The 27527-nt window shown below is 33.0% G+C and overlaps 2 protein-coding genes across 8 annotated transcripts; one reads left to right on the plus strand and one right to left on the minus strand.

Moving 5' to 3' along the window:
• Positions 1-1087: 1087 nt before the first annotated feature.
• LOC116113150 lies at positions 1088-2477 on the minus strand. 4 transcript variants are annotated; one of them, XM_031399302.1, is made up of 2 exons: positions 2358-2477; positions 1088-1916 (listed from the first exon to the last, which is right to left on the minus strand). In XM_031399302.1, exon 2 carries the CDS (start codon positions 1890-1892, stop codon positions 1551-1553), a length of 342 nt encoding a protein of 113 aa, XP_031255162.1. In that variant the 5' UTR covers positions 1893-1916; positions 2358-2477; the 3' UTR covers positions 1088-1550. The 4 variants fall into 4 exon arrangements, with proteins under 4 accessions (XP_031255162.1, XP_031255161.1, XP_031255166.1 ...); XM_031399301.1 differs by having other exon boundaries at positions 1088-1924; positions 2358-2473; XM_031399306.1 differs by lacking the exon at positions 2358-2477 and adding an exon at positions 2136-2305.
• A 10419-nt stretch (positions 2478-12896) lies between these two features.
• LOC116113050 (myb-like protein X) lies at positions 12897-25793 on the plus strand. 4 transcript variants are annotated; one of them, XM_031399194.1, is made up of 4 exons: positions 12897-13247; positions 13396-14371; positions 23269-24349; positions 24677-25793. In XM_031399194.1, exons 2-4 carry the CDS (start codon positions 14294-14296, stop codon positions 25258-25260), a joined length of 1743 nt encoding a protein of 580 aa, XP_031255054.1. In that variant the 5' UTR covers positions 12897-13247; positions 13396-14293; the 3' UTR covers positions 25261-25793. The 4 variants fall into 4 exon arrangements, with proteins under 4 accessions (XP_031255054.1, XP_031255057.1, XP_031255056.1 ...); XM_031399197.1 differs by having other exon boundaries at positions 13421-14371; XM_031399196.1 differs by having other exon boundaries at positions 12897-13101.
• The last annotated feature ends 1734 nt before the right edge of the window (positions 25794-27527 follow it).

Below are 27527 nucleotides of genomic sequence, written 5' to 3' on the forward strand. Positions count from 1 at the left end.
AAAGAATTTCTTTTTTTACACTTCTTACTATTAGATTATGTCTATAAATCTCATGATAAGTATTCATAGTAAACTTCGGTGGAAGCTTCTCTTGAAGCAATATCTTATTGATCTAAGTCGCCACCAGAGGCACAAAGGACTATCTAAATTAATTTTTTTCTACCTATAAGCTCCAATTGCAGCATAGGGTATCATTAGATTATGTCTATAAATTTCATGATAGGTACCCAAAGATTCGTAGTAAACTTCTATGGAAACTTCGATTGAAGCAATAACACATTGATCTAGTCGCCACCTACATAAATTAATTAACATGTTGGAATAGAAATATTCCAATTTAAGATTCTATTCAATCGGACATTCTTCTGGTAACAATGTTGGAATGCCTTCCGGAGAATCCAATTATATTCAATTTCAATTAACATGTCAGGTTATCGGTTACATTTTCAATGTTTATTACTGGAACATTATTTCCAGCATCAATATTGAGATTTGCATTCTTGTTCATTCAACAAATTTGGAGTTCAGATTACTAAACGAAGAAGTCTGATGTAATTCGAATCCAAAGTAAAATTCAAGCTCTCCTATGTTCTGGATTTGTCATCAGGTTCACAGGTTTCAGATATTTGTTGAACATAAAAGTCATGAATTATGAAAATGGTCTATAGAGACTGCCTTGGACATCATTATACTTCAGAATGTGAACCATGAATTAAATTTCAAGTGTCACATTGCTTCTACATTCTGCAAATGCATTTTGGCTAAATCTCTTTCTCTAAATGTTTGTCTAATTTTATTTTTCTCTTCACAGATACAATGCTGTGACTCTGTTAAAGCTACCACCGAACAAAAGCTGGTGAAGCTGAATCTATAGTCAACTGCAGCCTTGGAAGCTTACACATAAATATCTTCATTTTTAATTAACCTGCCATACAATGATAAATAAATAAAAGTCCTCTACCTCTTATATGCTCATTGTTGTATCCTATAAATTGCAACATATCCCACATAAAATCAATACCTAAAGCAATTTTATGACAGGCCAATGACGGTAAGAGTGAAACCCACCAAAACAATGAACAACACGTAAGAAAAATTCATTAGCTAGTTTTCAAGCTTCTTCAGAAAATTACACGAAACAAACTCCATGTTATCTGAAAAGCAATGATGATCATCTAAACAGGGAAAACACTTCTACAACTTGAGCTCAATTTCAACAAAAATTTACCAAGATTACAACGTTTATAACTGATCAGTCATCTAGTTCTTGTAATTCATTCTGATGCTCTATTTGCACACTTTTGGAATCTTCTTAAAAATTTATAACATCAACTTATACCAAAATTCAGAAATCTCAGATTCTGAAGATTTTACTATATCAAAATCTCAGATTCTACAAAAGAAGTTCCCAAAAATATTTCCGAAAATCATGCATCTACGACATCATATTTCTTCAATACTTCACCCAACTTGAGGAAGGGCAATCAATCCAGTTCTGAAATTGAATTAATGTTAAAGGAAAACCAAAGCCGACGAATTAACAAATAACCTTACTTGGAAAATTTATCAGCAGATTGTGAAGTCTTTTCAGCAGACTGGGGAACCTTTTTATCCGATGTAGTGGAGCTTGCAGACTCTTTATTTTTAACAACTTTCTGAAGTCTCTCTTGAAGAGCTCTTACTCTGTCCTCAGTTTTACGAAGTTTTCTCCATCTGTAGGTTGTCCAGAGTGCAAAACCACCGTACACAACAATATACGACGCCCACACATAGGGATACGTTTCTGCATGTTCCTTGATTTTCCGATACTGTTCTTCTGCCATCCCGATAAATCCAACACCTGGAGCACTAGTGGCTGACTGATCCTCTTCTCCTTTCTTCTCAGTAGCCATTTCCTTTATATGCCTTTACACGACCTGGTGAACTAAAAAATTGAAGGACCAAACAAAATTAAATGTTATTTCGAGTCTTCCTATCCTCAAGAAAATAAACATAAATACACATAAAGTGAAAGTTACACAAAGATATAAAATTTAAGCTTGATTATTGAAACTAGACAGATATGAATTTAATTCAAAATGCACGATTATCCAATCAGAAAACTGATCTATAGCAATTAGTCAAAGCCAATTTACCAAGAAAACAACCAAGCCGAAATATTTGTCAAAGTTATGGCTGCTAAACAAATAGTAGAACTTTATTTTTAATTGAGAAACAAAATTCAAACAATTACAAATGAATAATTTGTCGATCATGGGCAAGATTCAATTTTGAAGCCTTGAGTTACGAGAGCAACCAAAAAGAAGTAAAACCCATGTTCATGATTGTAAAATATAAATATATTAGAGGAAAATTACCTGGTTTTGTGGAAGAGTTCTCTTGAAATTAGACGGCGGAAGGGAGCACAAAACCCTAATGTAGGGTTTTGCTCAGGTGTTAGGTGACTACCATTTAAAGATTTTGGTCTCCGTTAAAGCCTAGCAATGAAATGTCTATATTGCCCGTTTGATTTATTAATACCGGATAAAAAATGGAAAATCACATTCAGATTATTAAAAAAGATCAAATATCTATAAAAAATAAACAAATAAATAAATAAAATCTTCGTAATAAAAAAAATGAGAAAAAAAAGCCACCGCAAGATTGTTAATAATGCACGACCTTGGAAAAGATTGAGGTTGTGCGATGGTAGAGGGGTGGGCGTGAGCGAAGGCGGGTTCTGTCAGATATTATGTAGGTTTTTTTTTTCCACTTCTTTTTATAATTTCTTTAATTAGAATTTTTATAATTTCAAAAGTTTCATTCATAGACAGGACAAAATGCACCTTACGCCGTTTAAGCTGCAGGGACAAAAGCGACTTTTTCTAATTTTACTAAACCTTCAAACCTAGAGGCGAATTTATGATAACTCGGGAGTGATTTTAAGCCTCGATCTATAAGTAAATTTTTCGTTTTAACAAGTTTAATTTAAAAAAAAATACTAAAAATGTCATTATAAATTTTAAATATAATCATTTTCTATTTTACTTTTTTTTTTTAATTTTTACTATTAATTCTTACATAAATTATAACCTTCAATTTTCATAATCACTAAAATCTTTCGTTTTATTGAAACATATAACCAAAAGTAAGAAAGTAATCATACAACAAGATAAATTTGAATCTAAAAAATAAAAAAATAAGTTTCAAATTTGAAATTGAAGAAAACTAAGTATAAACAAAAAACTTAATTAAGTTTGAAATTGAGGAAAAATGTGAAAAAAGAAAACATCTAATTAAGTTTGAAAAATTGAGGGAAATGGGTAGAAAATAAAAAATCTAATTAAGTTTGAAATTGGAGAAAATTGGGTAAACAAAACCTAATTAAGCTTGAAGGGTTATTTTTAATATTACATAGAGTTTATAGAGATTTTTTTTTTTTTTTTAAATACAAAAGAAGCATATTTAGCGATAGGGATACATATCAAGTAAAAGAAATGCTAGTTTTACAAAGAGAAATACAAAGAGAAATATAAAGAGGGGCATACAAAGACAAATTGTACCTTCAATCTTCATGATTATCTCTCTCTCTCTCTCTTCTTTTAAGGGTATGATTTATCTTTGTATGTACTCTTTGTATTTCTCTTTATAAGGCTAACATTTCTCATCAAGTAATATAAGGAAAAAAATTACTTCTCTTACTCTATACAAAAAGGAAGTGACTTTTAGCCCCACCCTAATTGATGAGCATCCCACACTTCTAAATATATTCTTGGTTTTGACAAGTTTAACCTTAATTAAAAATACTAGAAATGAAATTATAATTTATAAACACACTCATACTCTTTTTATATATATTTATTTTAATTTTTAATCTTTGATCTTTGATCTTACATAAACTCTAATCCTAAAATTTCATAACCCGTCCCTAACCCTACATTTTCGTAATTATTGAAAAAATTTGTTTTATTTCAAATATTTGTTCGTTTAATAAAAATATAATATTAAAACCATAGAAAAAGTAATCACACAACATTATGAATTTGAATCTAAGAAAAAGAAATAAAGGTTTCAAATTTAAAATTTAAAATTAGGAAAGGGGAGAAAAGGTGTAAATAAAGACCTAATTGAGTTAGAGATTTGGGGAAAAAAGGTGTAAAACTAAAAACCTAATTAAGTTTAAAATTGGGGGAAATAAACCTAATTAAGCTTATAGAGCTATTTTAGATATTAAATGGGGTTCAAAGAAATTTTATAATTATAAAAAGAAAAATATTTACGTAGAAGATATTAATCAATTAGATGGGACTAAAAATCACTTGCCCACACAAAAACAGGTTCGAAACCAATTTTCAAAGCCCAAATGTAATTGGAGTTTTATTGAGCCCAATTCAATATGCAAATTATAACCGGCTTTGCACAAATTACCCCTAGATTTTTGGAATATTTGGCAGTGTCAACTTTGGTGTTTTTCATAATTTACATTTTATCACCCTTACTTTTTCCTAATTTATCAGAAACTGCCGTTCTGCCTAATGCTATAAAAAAACAACTAACAACTGTTAGCATTCTACTTGAGTCGTCAATAACGAACGACTATCACTCTATTACTATTTTGGGTGCATTTGTTTTAGTATTTTTAAAAAAGTAAGAATTAGATTATAATAACAAGGTAGGATTCAAAAATTAACAAAAACGTCCTCTAGGTTTGTTAATTTACTAAACACGCATGTAATAAAAACATTAAAAATTATAAAAATACCCCCACCCACCCATTAAATACCTGCTGTCTGAGGGTAGCCAAAGTCACCGTATCGACGCACGACCAGCTAGATTTGGCCAATTGTGCATCGAGATGGCCTTATCTGGCTAGATCCACCATGGATCTAGCCGAAAAAGGTTAGATCTACAATTAGATCTGGCCGTTAATGGTCAAATCTGGCTACGTTGACCATATCTTGGCCATCGTTGATGACTAGCTACGGTCAAAGATCAAAGATCTGGTCGTTGACAACTAGATCTTTGGCCATAGATATGGTCTTTTCTAGCCAGATTCACGGTGGATCTGGCTGGAAAAGGCTATATTGACGCACTATCGGTCAAATCCAGTAGATAATACGCCATTATATCATATTCCGACCACCTTCGGCAGTGGTGGCCTGAATCTGGCAAATGTGGGTGGTAGGGGTGTTTTTGTCAAATTTTAAACTTTTTTGGGGGGTTTTTAGTTAAATTAACAAACTTAAGGGTTTTAAAAATAATTAAATATAATATAATAGTATTTTCATAATAGGAAAATAAATGTGTATTTTGGAAATGATAAGAACAGAATAGAGGAAAAAATAGGAGAACAAACGCACCTTACTATTCCCATCTTATCACTTATCAGAAGACAGAAACCATGGTTGTCAAATCGCATATCGTATTGTGTATCGAAAACTTAATTTTTTTTTAATCATGTATCGCGTATCATATCGTATCGTACGATACGCCTTTTTCAAAAAAATTAATAAAATAATCAAAATTTTCTAAAAATTAATATCATCCCTAAGATTAATTAAAGAATTTTGTGATATTATTGGCTTTAAATTATGATATTACGTAATCAAAATTAAGAATTTATATTATTTTCTCTCAACCATTCATATCATTTCCAAGATCAATGTCAATATTTATATCTCTACTTGTATTATTATTATCATGCAAAATGGACAACATATGTTCCTCTTCACTTTCTCCATGCAAAATGAGTAAATTTGGGCAGATTTTAGTGAACCGGGTTGGGTGATCCTGTTCCGACCCAAATTTTTTTGGACCTTTGGCCCAAATTAATAAAGTTGTATCGATTTGTATTGATATTTTTAAGGATACGTATCATATCGTAGTATACATATCAACGTATCGAAAGGTTTATGATACACTCTCTGATACGTATCATTGATGACTTGCATCAAATCGTATCGTATGATACATAGGATACTAATAACCATGATAGAAACCACTATTTTGCCTAATGCCATAAAAAAAAAAAAAGCTAACGCCCATATCTTATTTTTGTTTTTTAGATTCTTTTCAATTAGGGAGAACGACTGGTTTCCACCCAAGATTTAGGGAAACGACACTTTCCCACCCACCGTTATATTCCGTTAAGAAAATCTATTCTTTAACATTGTATAACAGTGTAAAGATAAAAATACCCTTCTCTTTTCTTCTCCCCTTTTCTTCTTTCTTCTTCACCGGAATCGCACCCATCGAGTATTGGCTTTAACCAAATGCTGGAGTTAGCATCATAGACATATGGCGAACTGAACGTATCCTTTTTGTTTAGATATTTCAATCTTAATTTCTTAATTTTCTCTTTGTTGCTTATTTTTTAGCTGTAAATACATAATTCATTGACTGCCGACAAATAGCTACTCTTGAATGGAATGAATTGGGTAATCTTCATGGTGATAATACCATGGCCACCATTAGCACGCCATGGGCCCAAACTCCACCATCAAACCCAACCAAGGTGTCATCTACTGCCAATCTTGGAGGGTTAATCAGATGTGTTGATAAATCAAAAGTAAAGGTAAATGGACATGTTTTTATCTAAAACCTTGCCAGAGTTTCTGACTCAAGGTTAAAGGTGGAAAAATAACCTGCCCAGTCCTGTCCGCGGTATGTTAGCCAGGCCTGTCAACAAGGGCGGGTCGGGCTGACCTGCGTCTTGGCCAAAAAGGTTGGCCCAGCCTGACCCGCCAACCCTAACCTAACGGGTTTTGATGCGAGTCGGGCGGGGTTAGCTCATAATTTTTTTTATTTTTTTATTTTTTATTTTTTTATTTTATGTAATTGTTTTTATTTTTTAGTTAACTTTTCAAATATCAATAATTCAATTAAATTAATTTTTTTTTGGTTAACATTTCAAATATTAATTCAATTTTAATACAATGAAATTGTAATATAAGAAAAATTAGATTTATTCATTTATTAAAAAAATAAAATAAGAAATTACAACAATTATTGCCTCGTTAAAAACCTTACCAAGAAAAACCCAATGGGACAAAAACTTGGCAAGGAAAAAATAGTGCAATAATTGACAATTAATTTACAAGTTACAATTTACAAAACAACTAATTTGGGGGTTGACTAAGACCTCCCTCATCCGTATCATCTACATTACAAAATTGAAATTATTCTATTAAAGTATCGTCAACAACCTTGTATTGATCCTGATGGCACGACCGTTTCCAATCTCGAAGACATGTGAGGACTTCAATCATTTTTTGTGAAAGTTTAGTCCTCCTTTCATTTAAAATTCTTCTACTTGCACTAGATGTTTGTTCGAATGAGACGGTTGAGACAGGAACAGAGAAGACATCCAAGGCAAGTCTTGATAATACCAGAAAATAAATTTTCTAGTTTTCTAATATTTTAAGATACTAAAGTTGACTCTTTGTTGTGGATCTGTTGGTAACACTTTGAGGGTTCCCAAATATTAGTGAAGCTCATTACTCTGTAACTGCATGGAGGATAGTACATTCGTTATTGGTGCTTCTGAAGAGGAGGTTCTGCTTCGGGTTCAGGTCCTCTTCGTCCTATTAAGTACACTCCAGGAGTCGAAGTCTTCATTTGTTTCTTCTGATGCAACTTCCCCGTGTATTTCGCCTATTTGCTAGTTCCCATACGTGTTTTCATATTGCAAATATACATTTGCAAGACACTGTCTTACCTCTCCTAGTTGATTGGCATATTCTTCGTTTTGTAAATTTCAGTTAATGTGTCTAAACCATTTTTTAAACCTGCTACTTTAATTATAGTATCAAATATAGCACCTAAAGAATAAAGAAAGGAATGAGTTTCCAATATTTTTTAAATTTTAATTCCATTGTCTGTATTGATCCCGCTAAAATTTTATTGTTTCTATTTTTTCTAAATAAATCTAAAATTTTTATAATTGTATGTATTACCAATAGACTAGTAGGATAATACATACTAGAAAGTTGTAAAGTAGATTGGTAAAAAATTTTAAGAAAAGAATGAAATTTTTTAGCTATGTGCCAATCATTTTCTACCAAATAATGATGAACTCTATTATTTGCTACAAAATAACTAATTGAATTTGCATGAGGTAAATATGAATCAAACATTAAATAAGTATTACTCCATCTAACAGGCATGTTTAATGCAAAAGTTCTAGGAGACATATTTGATTTTATACAAACATCTTGAAATTCAGCATTTCTTTTATTACTACTAGTAATCCAAGCTAAAGAATCCCTAATTCTATCAATATTATTTCTAATTTTTTTCATATCACTTTTCACAATTAAATTAATAATGTGACATGCACAACGTTAATGAAAAAACTTCAAATTATCATAAAAAGGAAAATTAATTTTAAAAAAATCTATAGCTGTACTATTAACACTTACATTATCTAAAGTTAAACTTATTACTTTATTAATAACATCATAATTTTCTAAAACTTCAACAATTTTATTATAAATTTACTGACGACTATGATCCACATCCATTAATCTAAATCTCAATAAAGATTTTTTTAATTTACATTCGTTATCAAAATAATGACTAGTCATACAAATATAATCTTATTTAGCTCTACCACTCCAAATATCGGCGGTTAGAACCACACTAACATGACAATTATGTATTTTATTTTTTAATTCTAATTTCAATTTCCCAAACAATTTTATTAAATCATTTCTAGTTGCAGTTTTATAATAACTTTTAAATCCTGGAAAAAATGAATTTTTAATAAATCTTTCAAAATATTTATCTTCAACCATATTAATAGGTTGATCAGTTGCAGTAATATATAAAGCTGATCGTTCCCTATATACATCAGAATTATAACGTCAAGTAGTACCCATATTAGTTATTTGAGTTTGATTGGTTTCTCTATTTCCATTTTGAGTAATATATTTATTAGCATGCCTTTTTAAAGTACTAGTCTCATTACCTGAATCAACTTTATAAATATTTCCACAATACTTGCATCTTGTTTTCTTCACTTGAACTCTATTTTCTATCTCGTAAAACTTATCGAAATGCACCCAAACGTCTAATGTGTGTCTGTCGTCGGTTTCGACAGCAATTGATGAACCCACTTTTGCTTGAGATGAAGTTGGACGAGGACGACAATTACGAGGATGACTTTTTAAGCTGTAGCAACATGGGGAGGAATCGGTGGAATATTATAAGGTGTATCAGATTTTGAGATTGGGAAAGTGGGACTATTTGAATATATTGCATTTATGTTAGTAAATTCAGGGGGACTATGATAGTTTCCTTCGTTATCGAAATCGATGAGATGAAAATATCTATCCATTGCAGTTAAAAAAAAAAAATTGATATAAAAGAAATAAAAAATTAAAGATTAAAGATTAAAGAAGGAGAATTGGAATTTGGAAATATGAATTAAAAATTACAAAAACTAATAAAAATTAAAATGAGAGCAAATTGACAACAAAGAGAATAATTGAGAGATTTCAATAGAGATTAGAGAAAATGAGAGAATGAGAGAATTTGAGATGTGAGAAAATATGAGAGTTTAGGCCTTATTTATAGAAAAAAAAAATGGGAAAAGAAAATGACGAAATAAACCCCTCAAACTACTATAAAACGGCTATATTACATGAGTAAAAAGGGTATTTGCAAAAAATAAAAAATATTATTTAATTTTTTTCATCCAACCAACCGGGTTGGAGGGTTTTTTTTTTTAAATACAAAATTTAACCCGCCGAGTTGGCATATTAAAACCCGACCCGCCCGACGGGGTATATGCGGGTTGAGTTCAACCCGGCCTGTATTTTAGACGGTTCGGATTGAACCCGTCTTAATGCGGGTCCGATTAGGGTTGACCCCCATTTGTTCCACCTCTACTCAAGGTTCTGAGAGTTGCCTAATGTTATTTGAAATACAAGGCTGTAAAGAATAGGAATGAGGTGTTTAGGTGTTATGCAGTTGAGTGATACGAATGATCCAATGTGATATTGTAGTAAGTAAAGTTCGAATGATGTTGTAGTAAGTTGAATGATGCGAATAACAGGAAGAAACCTGATGGATGGAGATTCCAATTTACATTGGTAGGACACGAAGAAAATAGAATAACATACTTGTTATTTGGAAAGAAGGAAGATCAAATAAGAGAAGTATGAAAACCTTGCACCGTCATGCGGTGGTGCGAAGAGATGCAGCAACGGGCTTGGGATGGTGAAGGAACCCCAACGATGTAAAGAAATGGACAATCCAATTGACTAGTGGAGGCGGCACAACTGGATTTGCAGGTGCGCACAAGCAAACATGCGCGAAGGATAACAACAGCCTGAACGACATGACCACTAACGGGTATGCGGTGGTGGGAAAAACGAAGGGAAGGTGTGGGCTGAAGTGGGGATCAAAATAGTGCCGGAAATGGTCGACAGTGGCACCCCCTATAGCCGAGAGGTTGAGAGAAAATGACATTATTATCCTTTCAATGTTTTTTGAGTTTACCATTGTATCATTTTTCGTTAAAGTTAATGGGCACTAGGTGCGAAAGTGTCGTTTTTAAACTTGACAGGTGGGAAAGGGTCGTTTCGCTAAATCTTGGGTGGGAACATGTTGTTCTCCCTTTCAATTATTTTTATAAGTATGCATCTTTATTTTAATTTTACGAAAATAATTAGAAATTAATAGCAATTTAATGAAACAAAATAATATGAAAATAGACTCACATCAAATTTAAATCCACGTAAGGAGGGTGTAAAATATGATAATAGACACCAAAAAAAAAAAAAAAAATGAAATTAAGAAGGGAGATCACAATTGAATAAAGTTAAAATATTAGAATTTTAAATTTTTGGTGGGGCATGAACATGCCCTTAGTGAATTTTATATGTCAGGTTTGGGTTGTTATTGTGTTTTATATGTAATCTCCAAGGGATTATTTGACAATCAAGAAGATTCGTTTCATTAATTGACTTTTTTTGTTTGAATCACCTTGAGGTCATCTACCACAATTGTGGCTTACTTTGAAATATTGAGCTTGTAGAGTATTCAATGAGTCCCAAAGATTAGTTGAGGTGCGTGCAACTGGCTTGGACACCTCAGTCATAAAAAAGAAGTGATTTTATATGTCTAAAATGTTAATACTATAGTATCATCTAAAAATTCATTAGTTCTTATCCCTAATTCCGGAGAAAGCACGTTAATTATTAATATTAAGGAAGAATAATTTTGGAATAAATTAAAATATATTAAAATTATTTTTTTTAAATTATTCAAAAAAAGAAGTAATTGTACTTAAATAACAACGATCAATCAAGGGCTTAACTATTGGTCTAATTCACTTTTCCCTCAGCAATCAAAATATGGTTTTCAGTAAACATTAAACTATAAATTGATACCCTAAACTGGATTTTCTTAATATTTTTATTAATATCAATATTAGGAAACCATATTAATTGATTTAATTATTATTATTTATTTTTAATCCTTCAATACATGAGTTAATGGATTGTGGTACTGGCACTGGCACTGGGGAGCACAAAAACTGGAAAGGCCTTTATGTTGACAGTAAATTACAAGAACACCCTCGCTGTCACATGGGATTGTCAATTATATTTGAGCAGAAATGACACAGCGACACGTGTATGGACAGATGGATACTACGATAGGATGGGGTGGTGCCACGTGGTCATGGTGCACCACTACTGAAGTTGGCAAGGGAACCTACGCACATGCGCTTTGGCAAATGGCTTCCCAGTGTTACACTCCTTTCCTACTACTTCTAAAATTCTCACCCTCACGCGTCCAATTCCACTCGCTTCTACGCTCTCTCGGATAAAGGCCTATTTTTCTTTTTAATTCCTTGAAATTGAATAATAAAAAATTAAAAAATAATAAATAAAAAATCCAATTTACGATAGAAAATTTTGAATATGTGTGGATTTTACAAGAACAAATAAAATAAATCATAATTAGAAAAGTAATGAAGGTTTGTCAATAGTACATTGTTAATTATTATTGAATTTATGATCAAATTGAAAAGTGCTTTAAATGGTTTATTTCCTATCTAATTTAATCTATCATTATCAAACATAAAACTCTTTACCAATCATAATTTGTCATCATCATCTTAAACTGGTGTAAATCTATTTAAAACTGGTGTGAGTGGTATATTTACTGTGGCTAAACAATGGTACTTGCACGTATTTTTATTTTTAATCGGGGTGTCGGGTCAGTTTGTGCATATCTCAACTAATTTATGAGATTTATTGAGCACTTTATAAAGTCAAAAGACCATGACCTCAAAGTTTGAACTAAGAACTAAAAAAAAAAGAGCAAAACTCTTTGCCGGTCATACCAACCCTTGCGGCCTGCATTTCAATACATGATATGGTCTTCCCAGAGAGGGTTCAATTGATGATAAAAAGGATACATGGAAATAATACACAAAATGAATCTCCTTTAAAAGGGTTCATAACAATTTCCTTCCCATGTTTTAGAAAAGTATAACACACCTAAGATTTTTGGATAATAAAATACACCCAATAATTAAATAATTTACTCTATGAAGACTATAAAGCCCTTTCAGTTTTTATTTATTTAATTTTATAAATTTAAATAAAACTACTATATCACTTTATAGTTTGTATACAAGATTTTGTATAAACTTTTTGTACGTGTAGTATTATCCGTTAAATTTAAGGTTTATAACTGGACAAAGGGGCTTTGAAGTTTGAAGTAATCAATTTTTTGGATGCATTTGTTACTTTCTGAAATCCTTGGGTGTGATTAAGTTTCCTCAAACCTTGAGGAGGAAATTGTTATAACCCCCTTAAAAAACTGAGCCGTGGGTGGCCTAAGCCTTATTGTGCTCCTTTAGTGTTGCGTTGTTTCAATTCAATCTCGCGTGTAATTTCCGAACATTAAAAGAAACCCACTCTCTCTCTTTCTTCGCTTCTCTTCTCTGTTCATTTCTTCTCTCTCTCTGAAACATACACTCAAAGCCAAACAAAACAACATAATCTCTTAATACTTTTACCACAACTATAACGCACAATCTCTCACTTTCTTCTTCAATTCAGAGAGATCTTGTCCTTCTACAATGCCCTTTTTGTAGCGGACAAGGTAATCTCACTTTCTATTTTTCCAACTCTTTTTTCTCACTCAAGTTTCTTTCAAATTTCTTGGACCATTTTACGCTTTCAAATCCAACTTTTTTATTTTTTTTGAGCTATTGATTTATGCCCATTCGGTCTTAGGTTATGAAAAAGGTTTTATTCCTTTGAATTTTTTCTCAAGCTTCTTTAAAACTTTTTTCTTTTCTTTTTTTGATAATTTTGAATTGTTCCCACTGATTTTTGGACTGGAATTTGATCCTTTTCTTTTTTTTTTTTGATTGGGTGCTGGATATGTGCTCAGCAAGTTTTTGTTGCTGAATTTCTAGGGTTTCATTGGATCACAATCAGGGACTTGTTCAAGGGGGCTGAATTTGGGACTGATTAGGGTTTGAGCGTTCCGGAGATTGTGTTTGGGATCAGATAGAATGAGGATGAGTTGGGATCTTTGGAGAAATTGGAGTTGTGGATTTGACTGTTGTGGGATTGAGTTTTTGAGCTCTGAAGATGCCTAAAATCATGGTGGTTGAACAGTGTTGGTTTGGTCATGGAAGAAGATTGCATTTATAGAATGGTTGTGTAGATGGTAATCAAGAATTGGAGAGTTTTAACTGTTGTTTCAAGGAAAAGGGTATCTGGATTTTGATAGTGTTTTGTGTGCTGATCTTCATTAGGGGATGATTTTGGTATTAGGCTTTGATTATAGGGAGGAGGTGATGGTTCTTTATTGGCCCAGAAGGCAATATAGAAGATTGGATTGTAGTGGACTCTTTTTATTTCTCAAGAAACCATTTGGATTAACATAATTGGAGCAGATTTGTAGACCAAAGAGCTAATTTTGAGCTATTCTTATAGCTGTGGGTTCTGGAGCTAGTGTAGTTGATATTTGATAGTAGGCTCGATTAAGTCGTAGCAGCAGTTGGCATTTACTTTTTGAAATATATATCAGTGAAATCTACGTGATTTGTGTATAAATTTGAAGTAGAGAAGGCTAAAGGTTGGTCTGATTTGATATCCGTGGTTGATGGTGTGACTGGGAAGCTCATGGAGGAATATTGAAGCTGGAAATGAATGCGGGGACATGGTGCATGGACAGGAGCATAGTTACTGGTCCGTTCCTTTGGAACCGTGCTACTGGAAAATAATTCTGGCATTTTTGTTTGTGGAAGGCATTTGTGTTCTATATTCTGGGATTCTGTGCAATGTCGCGTTGCTTTCCGTTCCCGCCACCAGGATATGAAAAGAAGGCTAGGACTGGCGATCCAGACTTACTAAAAAAGGTTAAATCACTTTTCTCATATTTAGTGAAATGAAAATTTATTGTTGATATGACAATCAATTTGGTATAAAAGATGATGCCAGTTCTGCTTTCATTGGAGTTGAGTGGCTTGATTAGGTGTACTTTAGAATTGGTATGGCAATCAATTGGGTAGTAGAAATGATTTGATTGCCACTTTAATTGGACTGAGTGCCTCTATTAGGTATACCTTCGTCAAATATCTGTTACCTTTCTTATGTTGAATTTTCATTAGATAGCTTTATGCATCTGAGCACTGTATAAGAATTTTCACTATTTGCTGATTTAGCACATTGATAGTTTACTTAATTGGTTGATTGGCTCTTTGGTCAAATTCATTTGTACTTGATTTCCCAGTCTAGGATTAAGAAGAGTTCAGCTGAAGTTTTTGTGCTGTCATAATCAATGGGTTGAAAGGGGATTAATGTTCTTGCTACCTGATTTAGTTGGTCATAGTTAAATACTCTTAATTGATTGATGACCTAATTAGTTAAACCTCGACATCTGTATAGCTATCACCCTCTTGAGATCTGATAATTTATCTCATAATTAAATTTCAAAGCTACAATTGTGTGGTTTTCTGTATCATGCATTATGAAATTCAGTATTAAAGGAATCTTTAACGTGATAAGGGATGGCAAGGTGGTATTGGTATCTTTCTGTTTATGAATGGGAAACATGATTCTTGTGACATTTTCTCAAAATACATTGTATGTTCATACTGAAGTAAGGTTTCTGTAACTAGTGGAGTGCCTGAATTCTGTGAAAATCAAAATTATGTGCGAGTGTTTTTCAGAGTTAATTAAAGATTCTGCCTGGTTGGTCTCTACTTAATGGAGTAGGCTACTTCTGTTGATGAACCTAGTCTTGATATCACAATAGGGATTTCTTGGACAATTTGGATGCATAATCAGTTACTGGCATAGGAAGAAAGAAACATGAAGGATGATAAAAAATGGAAATTTAATTAAAATTTGGAACTGGTGCATTCAGAACCTTGAAATAGTTACATTTTTTACCTTTGAAAAAAGTGAATGTTGTTTTTGAAAGTAGAATAGAATCTAACTTTGAAATAGAGGCGTTACATTAACAATCAAGATTAGACACCCTACTATGGAAGCTGGCTCTTCCAGAGCTCTAAAAGAGTAAGCTTCTTTGTGAAACTTTGATTAAATGATTTGTTTTTTTTATAAATATTAGCGATGCAATTTTTTACTGTAATTTTTTAATAACTCATTAGTTGAGTTATATTAAATTGGTATATGACTTTTCAAATATTAGAAATATCAACTTAAAATCAGATAAAGAAAGAAAGAAAATCCTTTGAGTATACAGACTATCTCGAGTTTAGTTACTAAAATGGGTAGGGAAGATGATGAACTATGCAATTTCCCACCCAGCTTAACATTTATTTGGCCATATCCAAGTTGAAGATGGAATAACAAATTTTATGAATATCAAATTTATGAATATCTTGTATGTGATTTGTAAGCTTGATTGGTTATGAACAAAATTCGTTTACAGATGTCTCAATAGTTTAAATAATGATGACATTGCTGAAGGCATTCTTGCCAGGTTCTTGAGTGGCTTAGTATCTTGGTATTATGGTACTTTAAATTCAATCCAGTTTGGAAGTGAATGGAAATTGGAGTATTGAACGTTCTATGGCTAAAGGCTTTATTTTTTCATTGGCTAGGCAACAATGAATTACATTAGCGCGAAAAAATTATACAAATACAGGCCAGATGTCCACAATGAAAGGAAAACCTGTCCCTAGAACTCAATAGGGCTCCAGAAGCTACACAACATGTGTAATGCAGCTTTCTGACTGTAAACAACTGAAACCCTAGAACATGATCTACGCAAAAACTTTTCCCAACCATTCTATTTAAGCGTCCTAATTATAAGGATCCCATTCAATCTAGTAGTATCATTTAGATATTTGGTCCATAAGCTGCCAGGTGCTCTACCTTCTTTGCGAATTTTTTTTTTCTTAATTCTGTTTCCAAATCAATGTTGAAGTGTTTGTCATTAAACAATTTTTTTTTTTTGTATGTCGGTGATTATGCCATGATTTGCATCATGTTTTTACTTGTGCTTGTGTTGGAAGGATGTTTTCAGAAACTTTTGCATATGGTCATGTCAAAACAAAACTACTGGAATCGTACCCATGGGAAGTTGGAGCTTAATATTTAGTCTGGCCTAAAATTGTGAACAGTCTTAGAAATTTTGGGCTTTATTTTCTTAGAGAACGAATTAGGTGCAATGTATTGTACAGTGGTGTACATGCCAGCAAGTGTTATTTCAACAGGCATTGTCTGGAGCATAATACTTAGTTTTCATTTTAGTATCATGGCTTGTTGGAATTGAGTTTAACTTATGTTGTTTTTGAGGTCATGATTATCATTAACAAGAATTCTTATTTGGTTTATTATGCCCAGGCCTGGTTCTCTCTCTGTCCGTTTTTTTTCTAAATTTTCTTAATACTGAGTGTTTTACCATATGTCCATTGAGTTTTAAATTGGGATATATTCCTACACCCAATGAACTGAGTAGCTAGGAAAACCTATGGGATATGATCTCCCAACTAGGTGGCCACAAGGAGAATTGAGCTATCTGTCTATTGGTTGAAACTGAGGCCTTTTCGAATCAGCCCAACATTTAGAATTTAGTAAATTCCTGTTCTATAGTAAAGCTGAATTCTATTTATGTTGTGTTGTTTAGACTTCTCTTCTTGAAGCATGCTCCCTAAACTCACGTTTGCAATCAACCGAGATGTGTACAGTGTTTGAAATTCATTGAAGAATACATGCTCTTTTCATTCTCTGGAGCTTTTACTATGATGTTGGACACAGATAGAATTTCCGGCATGGTAGTTATACTCATTTACAGGAATTTTCTATAAATCATTCCAATTCAGTTTCTTGCACAACAATTATTCATCATATTCACCGTGAAACAAGATAGTTGTTTGAGGAAGGCTTCATTTATGTTGCTANGAGCTTTTACTATGATGTTGGACACAGATAGAATTTCCGGCATGGTAGTTATACTCATTTACAGGAATTTTCTATAAATCATTCCAATTCAGTTTCTTGCACAACAATTATTCATCATATTCACCGTGAAACAAGATAGTTGTTTGAGGAAGGCTTTATTTATGTTGCTAATAGCTGTTTAATTGCTTCCTGTGGAGAGAATTCACCTGTTCACCATACCTGTCTCCAAACTTGCTAATGTTGGAATTTGAGATCAGATTAGGAGCTCCAGTGCACAGTTTTGTGATTTTGGGCTGATTGTAAAGCTGCTGCCATACGGCCATTGTTATTTAAAACATTTTAGGCTACAGATTCTAATATGGTAAAATGTCTGTGAAGTTAATTGCATGAAGTTTATTGTTAGGTTGTAATCACTACCTTTATTACTGGCTCCTTCTTCTTTGGGTTGCTTCCATGGACTTGTTTTTGTGTTTTAGCTGATTTTCTGATCATTATAATTTGTTGATGTTTTAGGATATGTAGTTTGAGCTAAGTTTTTCTTGAGTGCCCTGAATATAATTGCATGGGGATCTCATTTTTCTTTTTCTTTAATGGACGACTTTCAAAGCAATATCTTGCAGAAAGCTTCCAAATTATTTATGTTATCTAAGTCTTTCCTTTTGTGTGATCTTCAGATCAACCGGTCTGGAAATATAGTCAGGTGGTTGGTCATCCTGTTCTGAGGCTATAAGAAATCTATTCTAATTTTAGCTTTAGATGGTAGATAAGTTTAGAATCATCATGTGTGTTTTGCTTAGTTTATTTTCTCTGCTTGTGTTTTTAAATTGAGATTACATGCTTTGTATTGTGGGTTACAATGGGTTTTGACAAATGAAATCGAGGTGAAGGTGTGTACTTAGAAGAGTTTTCATGATGGTTGACAATGTGTTTTCAATTCATTTGACCTGATGCTTTTATGGTTTTGAATAATGTGTTGGTTTTGTTTTACCCTTAATTCCTTATATATTGTCATTCTCCCTTATGTATCTATTTGGAGTTTTATATATTAATGTAAGAGTTCCATTTTTATTTTTTTGTTCTAAATTTATTTATCAACCAAAACTTTTTTTGGGTAGACTTAGGTAATTGGGGGCCACTTTTTTGAGATTTATTACAAGTCTTTTGGTTACCAAGAGGAAGTCAAATCCCCCTTCACCTTCCTTTTAAAGTGGGTTTACTCAAGAGAACTTAAATTGACCGAAGAAATGTTTGGATTAGGACAACTACAAAAACAAAAGCTAAAAATAAAGAGTTCAGGACACTTTAAAAGAGCTTGAAGTCAACAAAACACTAAGGTGGTGTTCAATATTGTTTTTGGTGATTGAAAATGAAAATAAGACGCTTGATTTTGTGTTCTCGAAATTTAAAAACGCATCCAGTATCAATTTCTGAAAACAGTAGAAATGTGTTTGTTATCATTTTTGTATATAAATATGAAATGCGGTGAATGAAGACGTAGAAAATATCTTTCATGTGTTTGTATGTTTTCAATTTTTTTAGTTATGCATTGTATTCTGTATTTCTCCTCTTTTCTATTTTTAAAAAGGGCAATGGTGAGTGAACAAACATTACACATTTTCTGATACAAAACAAACAATAAAAATGGAAAAAAATGAAAAAGAAATGATAGCGGATTGACCCTAAGAATCCCCTTTAACAATTCACTATGGCCTCCCAGTTGTGAAGAATAAAGGAAAAAAAGAACGCATGTATTTGAATTTGACCTGGAAACTAAAACTTGTTTTTGTTGCATCCGTATACAATCTCTTCTCCGATTTTGTGTGAAAAATTTGTTCTGTTTCTTTCTATCCAAATGGTCCTAAAGATACCCGTAGTATCACAACGCATAAAACTCTAGCTTTTCTATCTCTCAAAAGGCTTGGCTTTTTACAGAAGTTAGAAGCGCTTGACAAAGAAGCAATTGAATTGAGATCAGAGGCAGAAATAAGATTAATCAGCAGCTACCTGGCTGTAGGGCATTGTATGAACAGATGGTCTAAGCTATTAGCCTCATTTTTACTCATAAAGTAATAGTGAAGAGATACATGCATCTGGTGTCTTTTAATTTGAAGCATGTATGATATACAAAGAATAGGATGGTTTTAAGGATTAGTATTTCTTGTGTTTTATTTCGTTTGTCATTGTTTTAGACTTGAGGAGTGCTAGGAACTCTCTCTTCTACAATTTCTTACTCTCCCATCTATCATTTGACATGTGTACAAAGAGAGAAAATAAAAAAAAGAAGTAATATAATTTATTTCTCATATTCTTGTCTCTTGTAGATGTGTCACAATGAGGGTGTGCTAGAGAGAAAGAGATTGTTCTTAGCACTCCTCTTTATACTTTATTTTGTCATTAATTAGGATTAAATTTATATTTTATAAGCCTATAAGGTTTCTATTATTATTGTGACATATTGGATTTAATAAATATGAGTACTGATTTTCTCCTTATAGATTATTTTTCTCCCCTTTCTTTCTAGTTTATAATTCTTTATTCTCTTCCTATTTCTCTATTCTTTATCTAATTTGTTTCTGTTTCCGCATCAAAACCCTAATTGAACCCCCACCCCCCCCCCCCCCCCCCCCCCCCAAAAAAAAAAAAAAACCAAACCACGTAAACCCCTAGGTACCCCAGAGAGTAGAAAACACAAAAAATAAAAAAAAATAAAAAAAAATCTACCACCTAACTAGAACCCTAATCTAATGTGAAAAGCAATCACAAATCATATAAAACTCTAATTTATCCGTCTTTATCCTCTTTTTTTTCAATTTCTTTATTTTATGATCTTATTCTTCTTCTGCTCCTACATCAATGTCATTGGTTTTCCATCAAATTTCCCTTCTTTGTAGTGCTAATAATTCATGTATTTTGCACACTGGTTTCTTTCACTGTGTGAGATGTATCAGCAAATAGTTCCTATGGTTTTTCATCAAAGCATATCCTTGCACTTCTTCCTTTTTGAAATTTTGTTTTGTTTTCTCTTTTGAATTTTCCTGATAATTATGGATGTAAGAATGTTAGTAATCTCCTTTCTATGCCGGTTTCCCTTTAAAAATCTTGGAATTGCTGTGCTGTCATAACAGGAATTATGAAACTTCTACTAAATGCATTCTATTAGAAGTTCCTTTTCATGGAACTGTGAAGCATCATCAACAGTTGAAATACTACCATCTAACAATATCAAGTCTGTTATTCGTGTTTTACCAACTATGTAGGTTATGCAATTTTCATATGTTCTGTGAGCAATGGAATATCAATGTAGATGTATGTGAATGCTAATGGAAGCATGTTATGGCATCAATACCAATGTACATGTCTGTGAAGGCTAATGTGAACCATGTGATGGATTGTTTCTTGAGTACAATAATATAACTTGTTGATTTTCTCTCTATCCGTATAAACTCTTTATGCAAAGATAAATTGAGGTTATTTTGTATGTTGTTAATGATGACATGGGCGTTGTCGATGTTTTTGCATATTGTGAATGATTATATGCTTATCCACAAATATCATGAGATTTTAGGGATTTAATTCTATTTTCCTATTTGCTGCATTAATTTTTTTTCCAATTATATATTTGTATTGTCATCTTGGGGGTTTTTTGGTCAAAGGATAGTTTAGACTTTTACTGTGTTTTGTGTAAGGGTTTTGGCTTCCTATAAATAGACGTTTAAGTTATTATTGTTTCAGACTTTATGATGAATTGATTATTATTGATTTTCTCCCAAATTTATCTGTTTCTTCTCTAATACTTCTGGATTTCTCCCTTTTCTTGCTTCTTCTCCCTTAATTCTATTCTGCTGGTTTCCATGGATCACCAACCAAACAATTTCAAACAAGTAATGCAAATACTATGTAGAAATATAGTTTTTTCATATAGTCAATATGATAATTCAGTGTAAGGCTTCATTTAGTCAGTCTGGAGTGGTTTGTGTCAGTTATTTATGAAACAAGAGTGTTGTCAATGAGCATGATACATGCTAAGCAGTTCAAAGATGGTGGTTTATTTCAGTTCATTATCAGGAATGTTTCATAAGGAGAAGAAATTTGCATAGTTTCTGCTATTATAGCAAGGGCGTGTGATGGAGATGCTGTGCAAATATAGATTCCATGTTATTTAATTCAGGAAACAGAAATTTTAACATGATGAATACATTTTGTTTTTATTCTAAATACCATTATATGCTGATGTGGGGTGGGGGTCCTATTTCTCTGGGTCAGAGATTACATCATATTTGAATATTTGTCTTTCCACATTCTTAAATAACTTAAGTAATGCATGAAGAGATTCCATGGTGGTTGCTGGTGTTGCCAAAATTAGTCCTGGGACAAAAAGTTGAAGCATTAGTTAAAATTGTGTAAAAATCTATTTAGAGAAAAATAATGAAAAAGTGAAACACGGCACAAACTAAGTGTACTGTGTTCAACCAGGGAAACCTTTGTCCGAACTACCAATTATTGGGGGTTGGGTTTGCCAAAAGTAAATGAATGGAACTTGAAGCAGGAATGAGTGAACTACACGAAAAAGTACTGCTTGCTGGGGTTTACAGAATAAGGAGGGGGATGGGTGAGTCTTTGAGTTGAAGAGAATGGGCCTGTAGAATCCGAGGATATGCTTAATGATCAGAGAGTTATTTTTTTATCATGAAATATTTTTTGTTTGTTTGTTTCAGTTTTTTTAACCCTGTGGTACTTCCATTTGTAGGCTGTGGTGTTTCTGGGAACATTGCTTTCTTTTAGTTTCCACTTGACCTAAAGTTTTAAGTTGTTAGGTCGCTCAACAATAGGATATTTACTTTCTGTGATTAACATAAGAATGGAATAGATGAGTCTTCGACTGGAAGAACAGGGGCCTGTAGAATTGGTGGATATTGGTTGTTGATCACAGAGTTTTCATTTATCTTGAAATATTTGTGGTTCTCTTGTTTCATCATTTCCAATCCTGTGGCACTTCCATCTTTTGACTTTGGCGTTTCTGAGAACATTGCTTCTCTCTTGTTTAAGTTGCCAATTGACATAAAAGTTTAAGCTGATAAGTCGCCTAACAATAGCTATAAAGCTCTAACATGCCCCTGGAGTGCGCTAATTAGTTTACTGAATACAATCACAAGAAGTTCAACCATAACCATAAACATAACTTATTGTAATTTTATACAGTAAAGCAATTTTAAGCACAAGACCACCTCCTCTATCTGACTTTGATTACCACTTTACCTAAAAGCTCAAATGGATAGGTAAGACCCTACAAAAGGTATTAAGCTGTAATTTTTTTTTTCCGTTTTCACTATTCTGCTGCTAAAATATCTTCATTTGAATGTGCTGTCAATTGCTGATGGTGTGTGTCATAGTCTGTGAACTTCATGGTGCAGATACAGAAGTAGAGCCAGTCCCTAGTTGCGTGTAGTGAGCCTGACATCTATTGTAGTAAAAAATCTTTCTTAATCTTTTTTATTAATTTTACAATGGATAATTTAAAAAGTTTACGATGCAGAAACAATGAGAATTATCTTGGAAAATTTTATGAATAATCTTTATCTTAGGATTAGTTTCATCTTGTTATAATGTTTATTTTTGCCGTGTTATGTGTATTAACAGGCTTTTTATTCATGTAGAAAGCAGCCTTGAATGACTTATGAGAAATTTTTCCTTTCATAATTTATGCTTAGGTTCTTTCCTATATTTTCTCCCCGTCCCTTTTTTGGTTCTTTTTCCCTTCTGTTCTACATCAGTTTTACTTTATGAAAACTTATATATGTTAATGGATTTTAACCCGTTTCATAAATATATATCTGTTTCTATAAGTTTAATGAATGATCTTAATGTTTTTCATGATTTGCAGGAGAAACAGAGAGAGAAGAAGCATAGAAAGGAGAAGAAGGACAAAGAGAAGAGAGATAGTAAAGAGAAAAAGGAGAAAGATAGAATTGATGAAAAGCACAGGGAAAAGAAAGACAAAAAGGAAAAACAGAGAGAGAAAAAGGAGAAGGACAGGGATAAAGATAAAGATAAAAGTAGCAACTCAGATGAGAAGAGACTTCCAGGGAAATCTGAGGATCATGATGGAGAGAAAACCTCCAATGAGAAAAAATTGCTTCCAAAATCTGAGGGTCACAATGGAGAGAAATTCATTCAGAAAGACAAGGAAAAGAACAGAGATTCAAGCAGTATCTCCAGTGAGAAGAAAGTTGCTGGGCAATTTTCGGGTTACAGTGGAGAGAAGCTCAGTCAGAACAGTTATCTGGCTGGGGATTCGAAGGATTCTAAATTTTTGCAGGAGCTGGGGAGGAGAGTCAGAGATGAAGACAGAGCAACTGGGAACCAGTTGGTTGAGAAGTTTACCAGCACAGACCGAAAGAGGGATGAGGGAGTTGTTAGATTGGTGGCTAAGGCTACTCACAGCTTGGATGGTGGTAAGGAAAAGAAGAAGGATAAGAGAGGTGGTGATGAAAGAAAGTTGGATGAGCACGGTGTCATGGATGAGCACGGTGTCAGAGATGATGCAAGATTTAGTGGACATGCCATGTTTCAGAGCCTTGCTGGAGTGGTTCAAACAAGAACTGAAGGTGTGCCCAGGCCACTGGAGAAAGATGTTGAGAGCAAGACCGAAGGTAAAGAAAACACCAAAAAAAAGGAAGGAGATGATAAGCGTGGGGATAAGCACAAGGATAAAGATAGGGAGAAAAAAGGCCAAGGGAAGGAAAAAGACAGGGATAAAGAGAAGAAAAAAGAGGAGAAAGCGAAGATGAAAAGTGAACATAAGAAGGTAGAAAAGGATATTTTAAAAGACAAAAAGAAGAATGACCTTCTAGGAACCCATGATATGAAGACCTTGCGTCTTCCCAACAGTAGTGACAAGAATGCTATTAGTGAGGCAAATATTAGGAAACGAAAGGACTCTGAGACAAATGGATTTTATCATGGTGAGTTCTATAATGAAATAAACCATGTTATATCACAGCAACCTAGTACTATTTATTAAACCGTTCAACAACGCGCTCTTGAATAATAGAAAAGCATGAAATACTAGTGCGTTGTTATCGGAATAATTTTTTGTCCTGGTACCAGATGTACCATTCTGTTGGGAGGTATAGAGGTGTTTTACATGATCTCAGCAGTTTTTGCTAAAAATATGGAATTGATTGACTTGCAGATTAATTTGTAGCAATTGTTGGTCATTTTTTCTAGTAGGTTCAAACTGAGGATTCATGTTAACTAAGTTTCTGCTTCCTTTTCTATGTTTGTTACAGCTAATGACAACAGGCCTAATAAGTTGCCAAGATCCTCTTCTTCTGCCCATTCATCGACAGAGACCAATAAGTTGACAAGACCCATTTCATCCTCTCATCCATTGACAGAGACCAATGTGGTGCCAAGACCTACTTCATCCCCTCATCCATTGACGGGGAATGGAAAAATTTTGGAACCTGGCCAAACTTCTGCCTTGTTTACTTCAGATAGACAGGGTTCAGCCAATAATCTTAAGGCAGATAATAAAGAACGCAAGGTGAATGGTATGATTTCATCTCAGCCGTTGTCTGTCTCAACAGCGAAGTCTCTGTTTACGACTGTACAAGCTGATCAAATTGCTGAGGTATCTATGAATCCACCTCATCCAGATACCAAATATCTAAACCAGATACTATCGGTTCCCAAAAGGGAAGAGTTGTCTAAGGACCATGACCTGGAGTGGCTCATTCATGGCAGTAATTCCCAGTTACAGAAGCCCAAGGTGATATCCCCTGGAAATGATGAGATGCCAGAGGTTTGGGCAGAAGCCACGAGGATAGAGTCAGCTGATGTTTGTGCTCTGCCTTATGTTATTCCCTTTTGATTGGTTTACATATGAGCATAGTTTATCCTCTCCCTGTATGGATTTGGGGGAAACCCTCCATAGGAACACATTACACATTGTGGGAAACCGTAGCAGCATCTGGGCTTTTCGGTGGAAATTCTTCAATATTTTTGCTGCACTCGTCACCATGTCTTTGAAATGATATGTCACACGCTGTTGTGTGCCCTAGTGCACTGTTGCAGGACAAGGATTGGAGGGGTAATTTTAGTTGCTGGTTTGGGGGCACTAATTCATTAAAAAAAATTGATAAGGGCAACCTAGTGAGGTTGCCGGAGAAGGGAGATGTAAAAGCTTGTGCAATTTTATTTCGTTTGCTTAAAGCTGAGGAGCTCTTTTCTAATTGAGAATGTAAGAGAAACTACTGGCAGTGTTTGAAACAGCACTGCAATTTTGATTTGTAACATAGAACTGGTATTTAGAAAAATTGTAAGATAGAGGGAAAGGAAAAGTAGCTGCATTCATTCATTAACTCTCTCATGTAACTGTTGTTCATAATCCCATTAAGTTCTCTAGTATCTGCTGCTGTGTATGAAATATAAATATGGCTTTCCAATTTCATGTCAGTCATGGAATATGTTAACTACTTGTATATTTGTGTTCTGCTAGTAGTTAATCAATCTCTGCTGGGAGTTCTCTGTATCAGTTTTTTAATGTGAAGTTCCAAATATTTTAAAGGGAATGGGGTTTAGGTTTTGAGTTTTGTTGACAAATTGTGGCATATTTAATATGCTTTTAATTTTTTTTATTATAAACCATAATCAAAACATAATCCAACATGAATCAATTACATGAAATTTGTTTTTTCTTAACAAATAGAGAGCTTTTACGTGGTATACACAAACTAGTATGTATATCCCAATTACAAAAAAAAAAAAAAAAAGAAAATAATAGAGCTTTTACTCTCGTTAATATCTAAATCTTAAACTTGTAATATGGAGTGAAAAATGTATAATGAATGAATTATGACACTTATATTAATATAAAAATAATATTATAAACTAACATTTATCATTAAAATTTAAATAAATATAATATTGGTCACCCTTATGCTTCTATATTGCTATTGGACTTTGCCACCATTTATTTGCTCCAGCCCCACAAGTTTGACCATAAGCGATCAAGGGTAGGCCTTTTTGAAAAAATGTAAATATAAATTATCCAAAATAAGTTAATTTAATAATATTATACATACAAACATTTAATTACTGCCCTAAAACAATTAACAAATGGGACCCCTGTAAGAGTCCATCTGGCAGTGGGCCCTGTTAACCCACTTCTTCCTTTATGAGTATTAATACATTGGCCCACCGCCAAACCATTAGCTAAGCATTATTCATAGTAGAATTTAATTACACCTCTTTTCATAAAAAATGTTGGGTGTCAGGTAATTCATTTGATTACTTTTCTTCATTGATTTTGAATAATTTGTAACTCAATACTAGTGCTAATGTTTTGTGCTTTTTCTTGATATAATAAAACCTCTCTATTTTACTATAATATATACAGTCTCTCTCACTCTTGAATCAAAGAAAGCAAAAGAAGAAATAAATGCAAGAGAGCATTGGATAATCAAAACGGTTATAGGGTTTTTATGTTTATTTGTTTAGCTTTTCTCATTCTAGAAGAGTTAAAACTCTTAATTACAACTTAGTGATTCTGTACTATCAATGTACCCCCGCTCAACTCTTAGCCCATATTTTAATAAACAAAATTACGTTTGATATATTATTTGATAGTAATAAATTTAGTTGGTCATAATATTATGACTATAGAGAGGTTTAATCGTATATATTATTAAATTCAATATATAAGTTATATTATTGTTTGAGTTCATCTAAGGTTCCAAAATATTCTCCATCTTCTTGAATTATGTTGACAATTAGTTGAAACGAAAGTGATATTTTCTCTATCTTCTTGAATTATATTGATAATTACCGAAAAGAAAATGATAGTTTGTCTATCTTCTTGAATTGTGTAGACAGCGAGGGAAAGGGAAATGACAGATTTATTTCCTGATCCATGAATAGATGTGTGTGTATATTTATGTAATAATAATGTTAGGTCCACAACTTTCTTTCATAACTTTCTTTTATAACTTCTGATATGATAACTTTTCATTAATTAGCAATGGATAGGTGAGACACATTTTACGACTAATGACAAATTACCATGTCAATGATTGTGAAAGAAGGTCGTGAGATTGAGTTGTGGACTTAACGTGTGTAGGCATAATTTAATTTGATAAG

Source organism: Pistacia vera, unplaced genomic scaffold (assembly GCF_008641045.1).
Source record: "Pistacia vera cultivar Batoury unplaced genomic scaffold, PisVer_v2 Contig673, whole genome shotgun sequence".
NCBI classification, from domain to species: domain Eukaryota; kingdom Viridiplantae; phylum Streptophyta; class Magnoliopsida; order Sapindales; family Anacardiaceae; genus Pistacia; species Pistacia vera.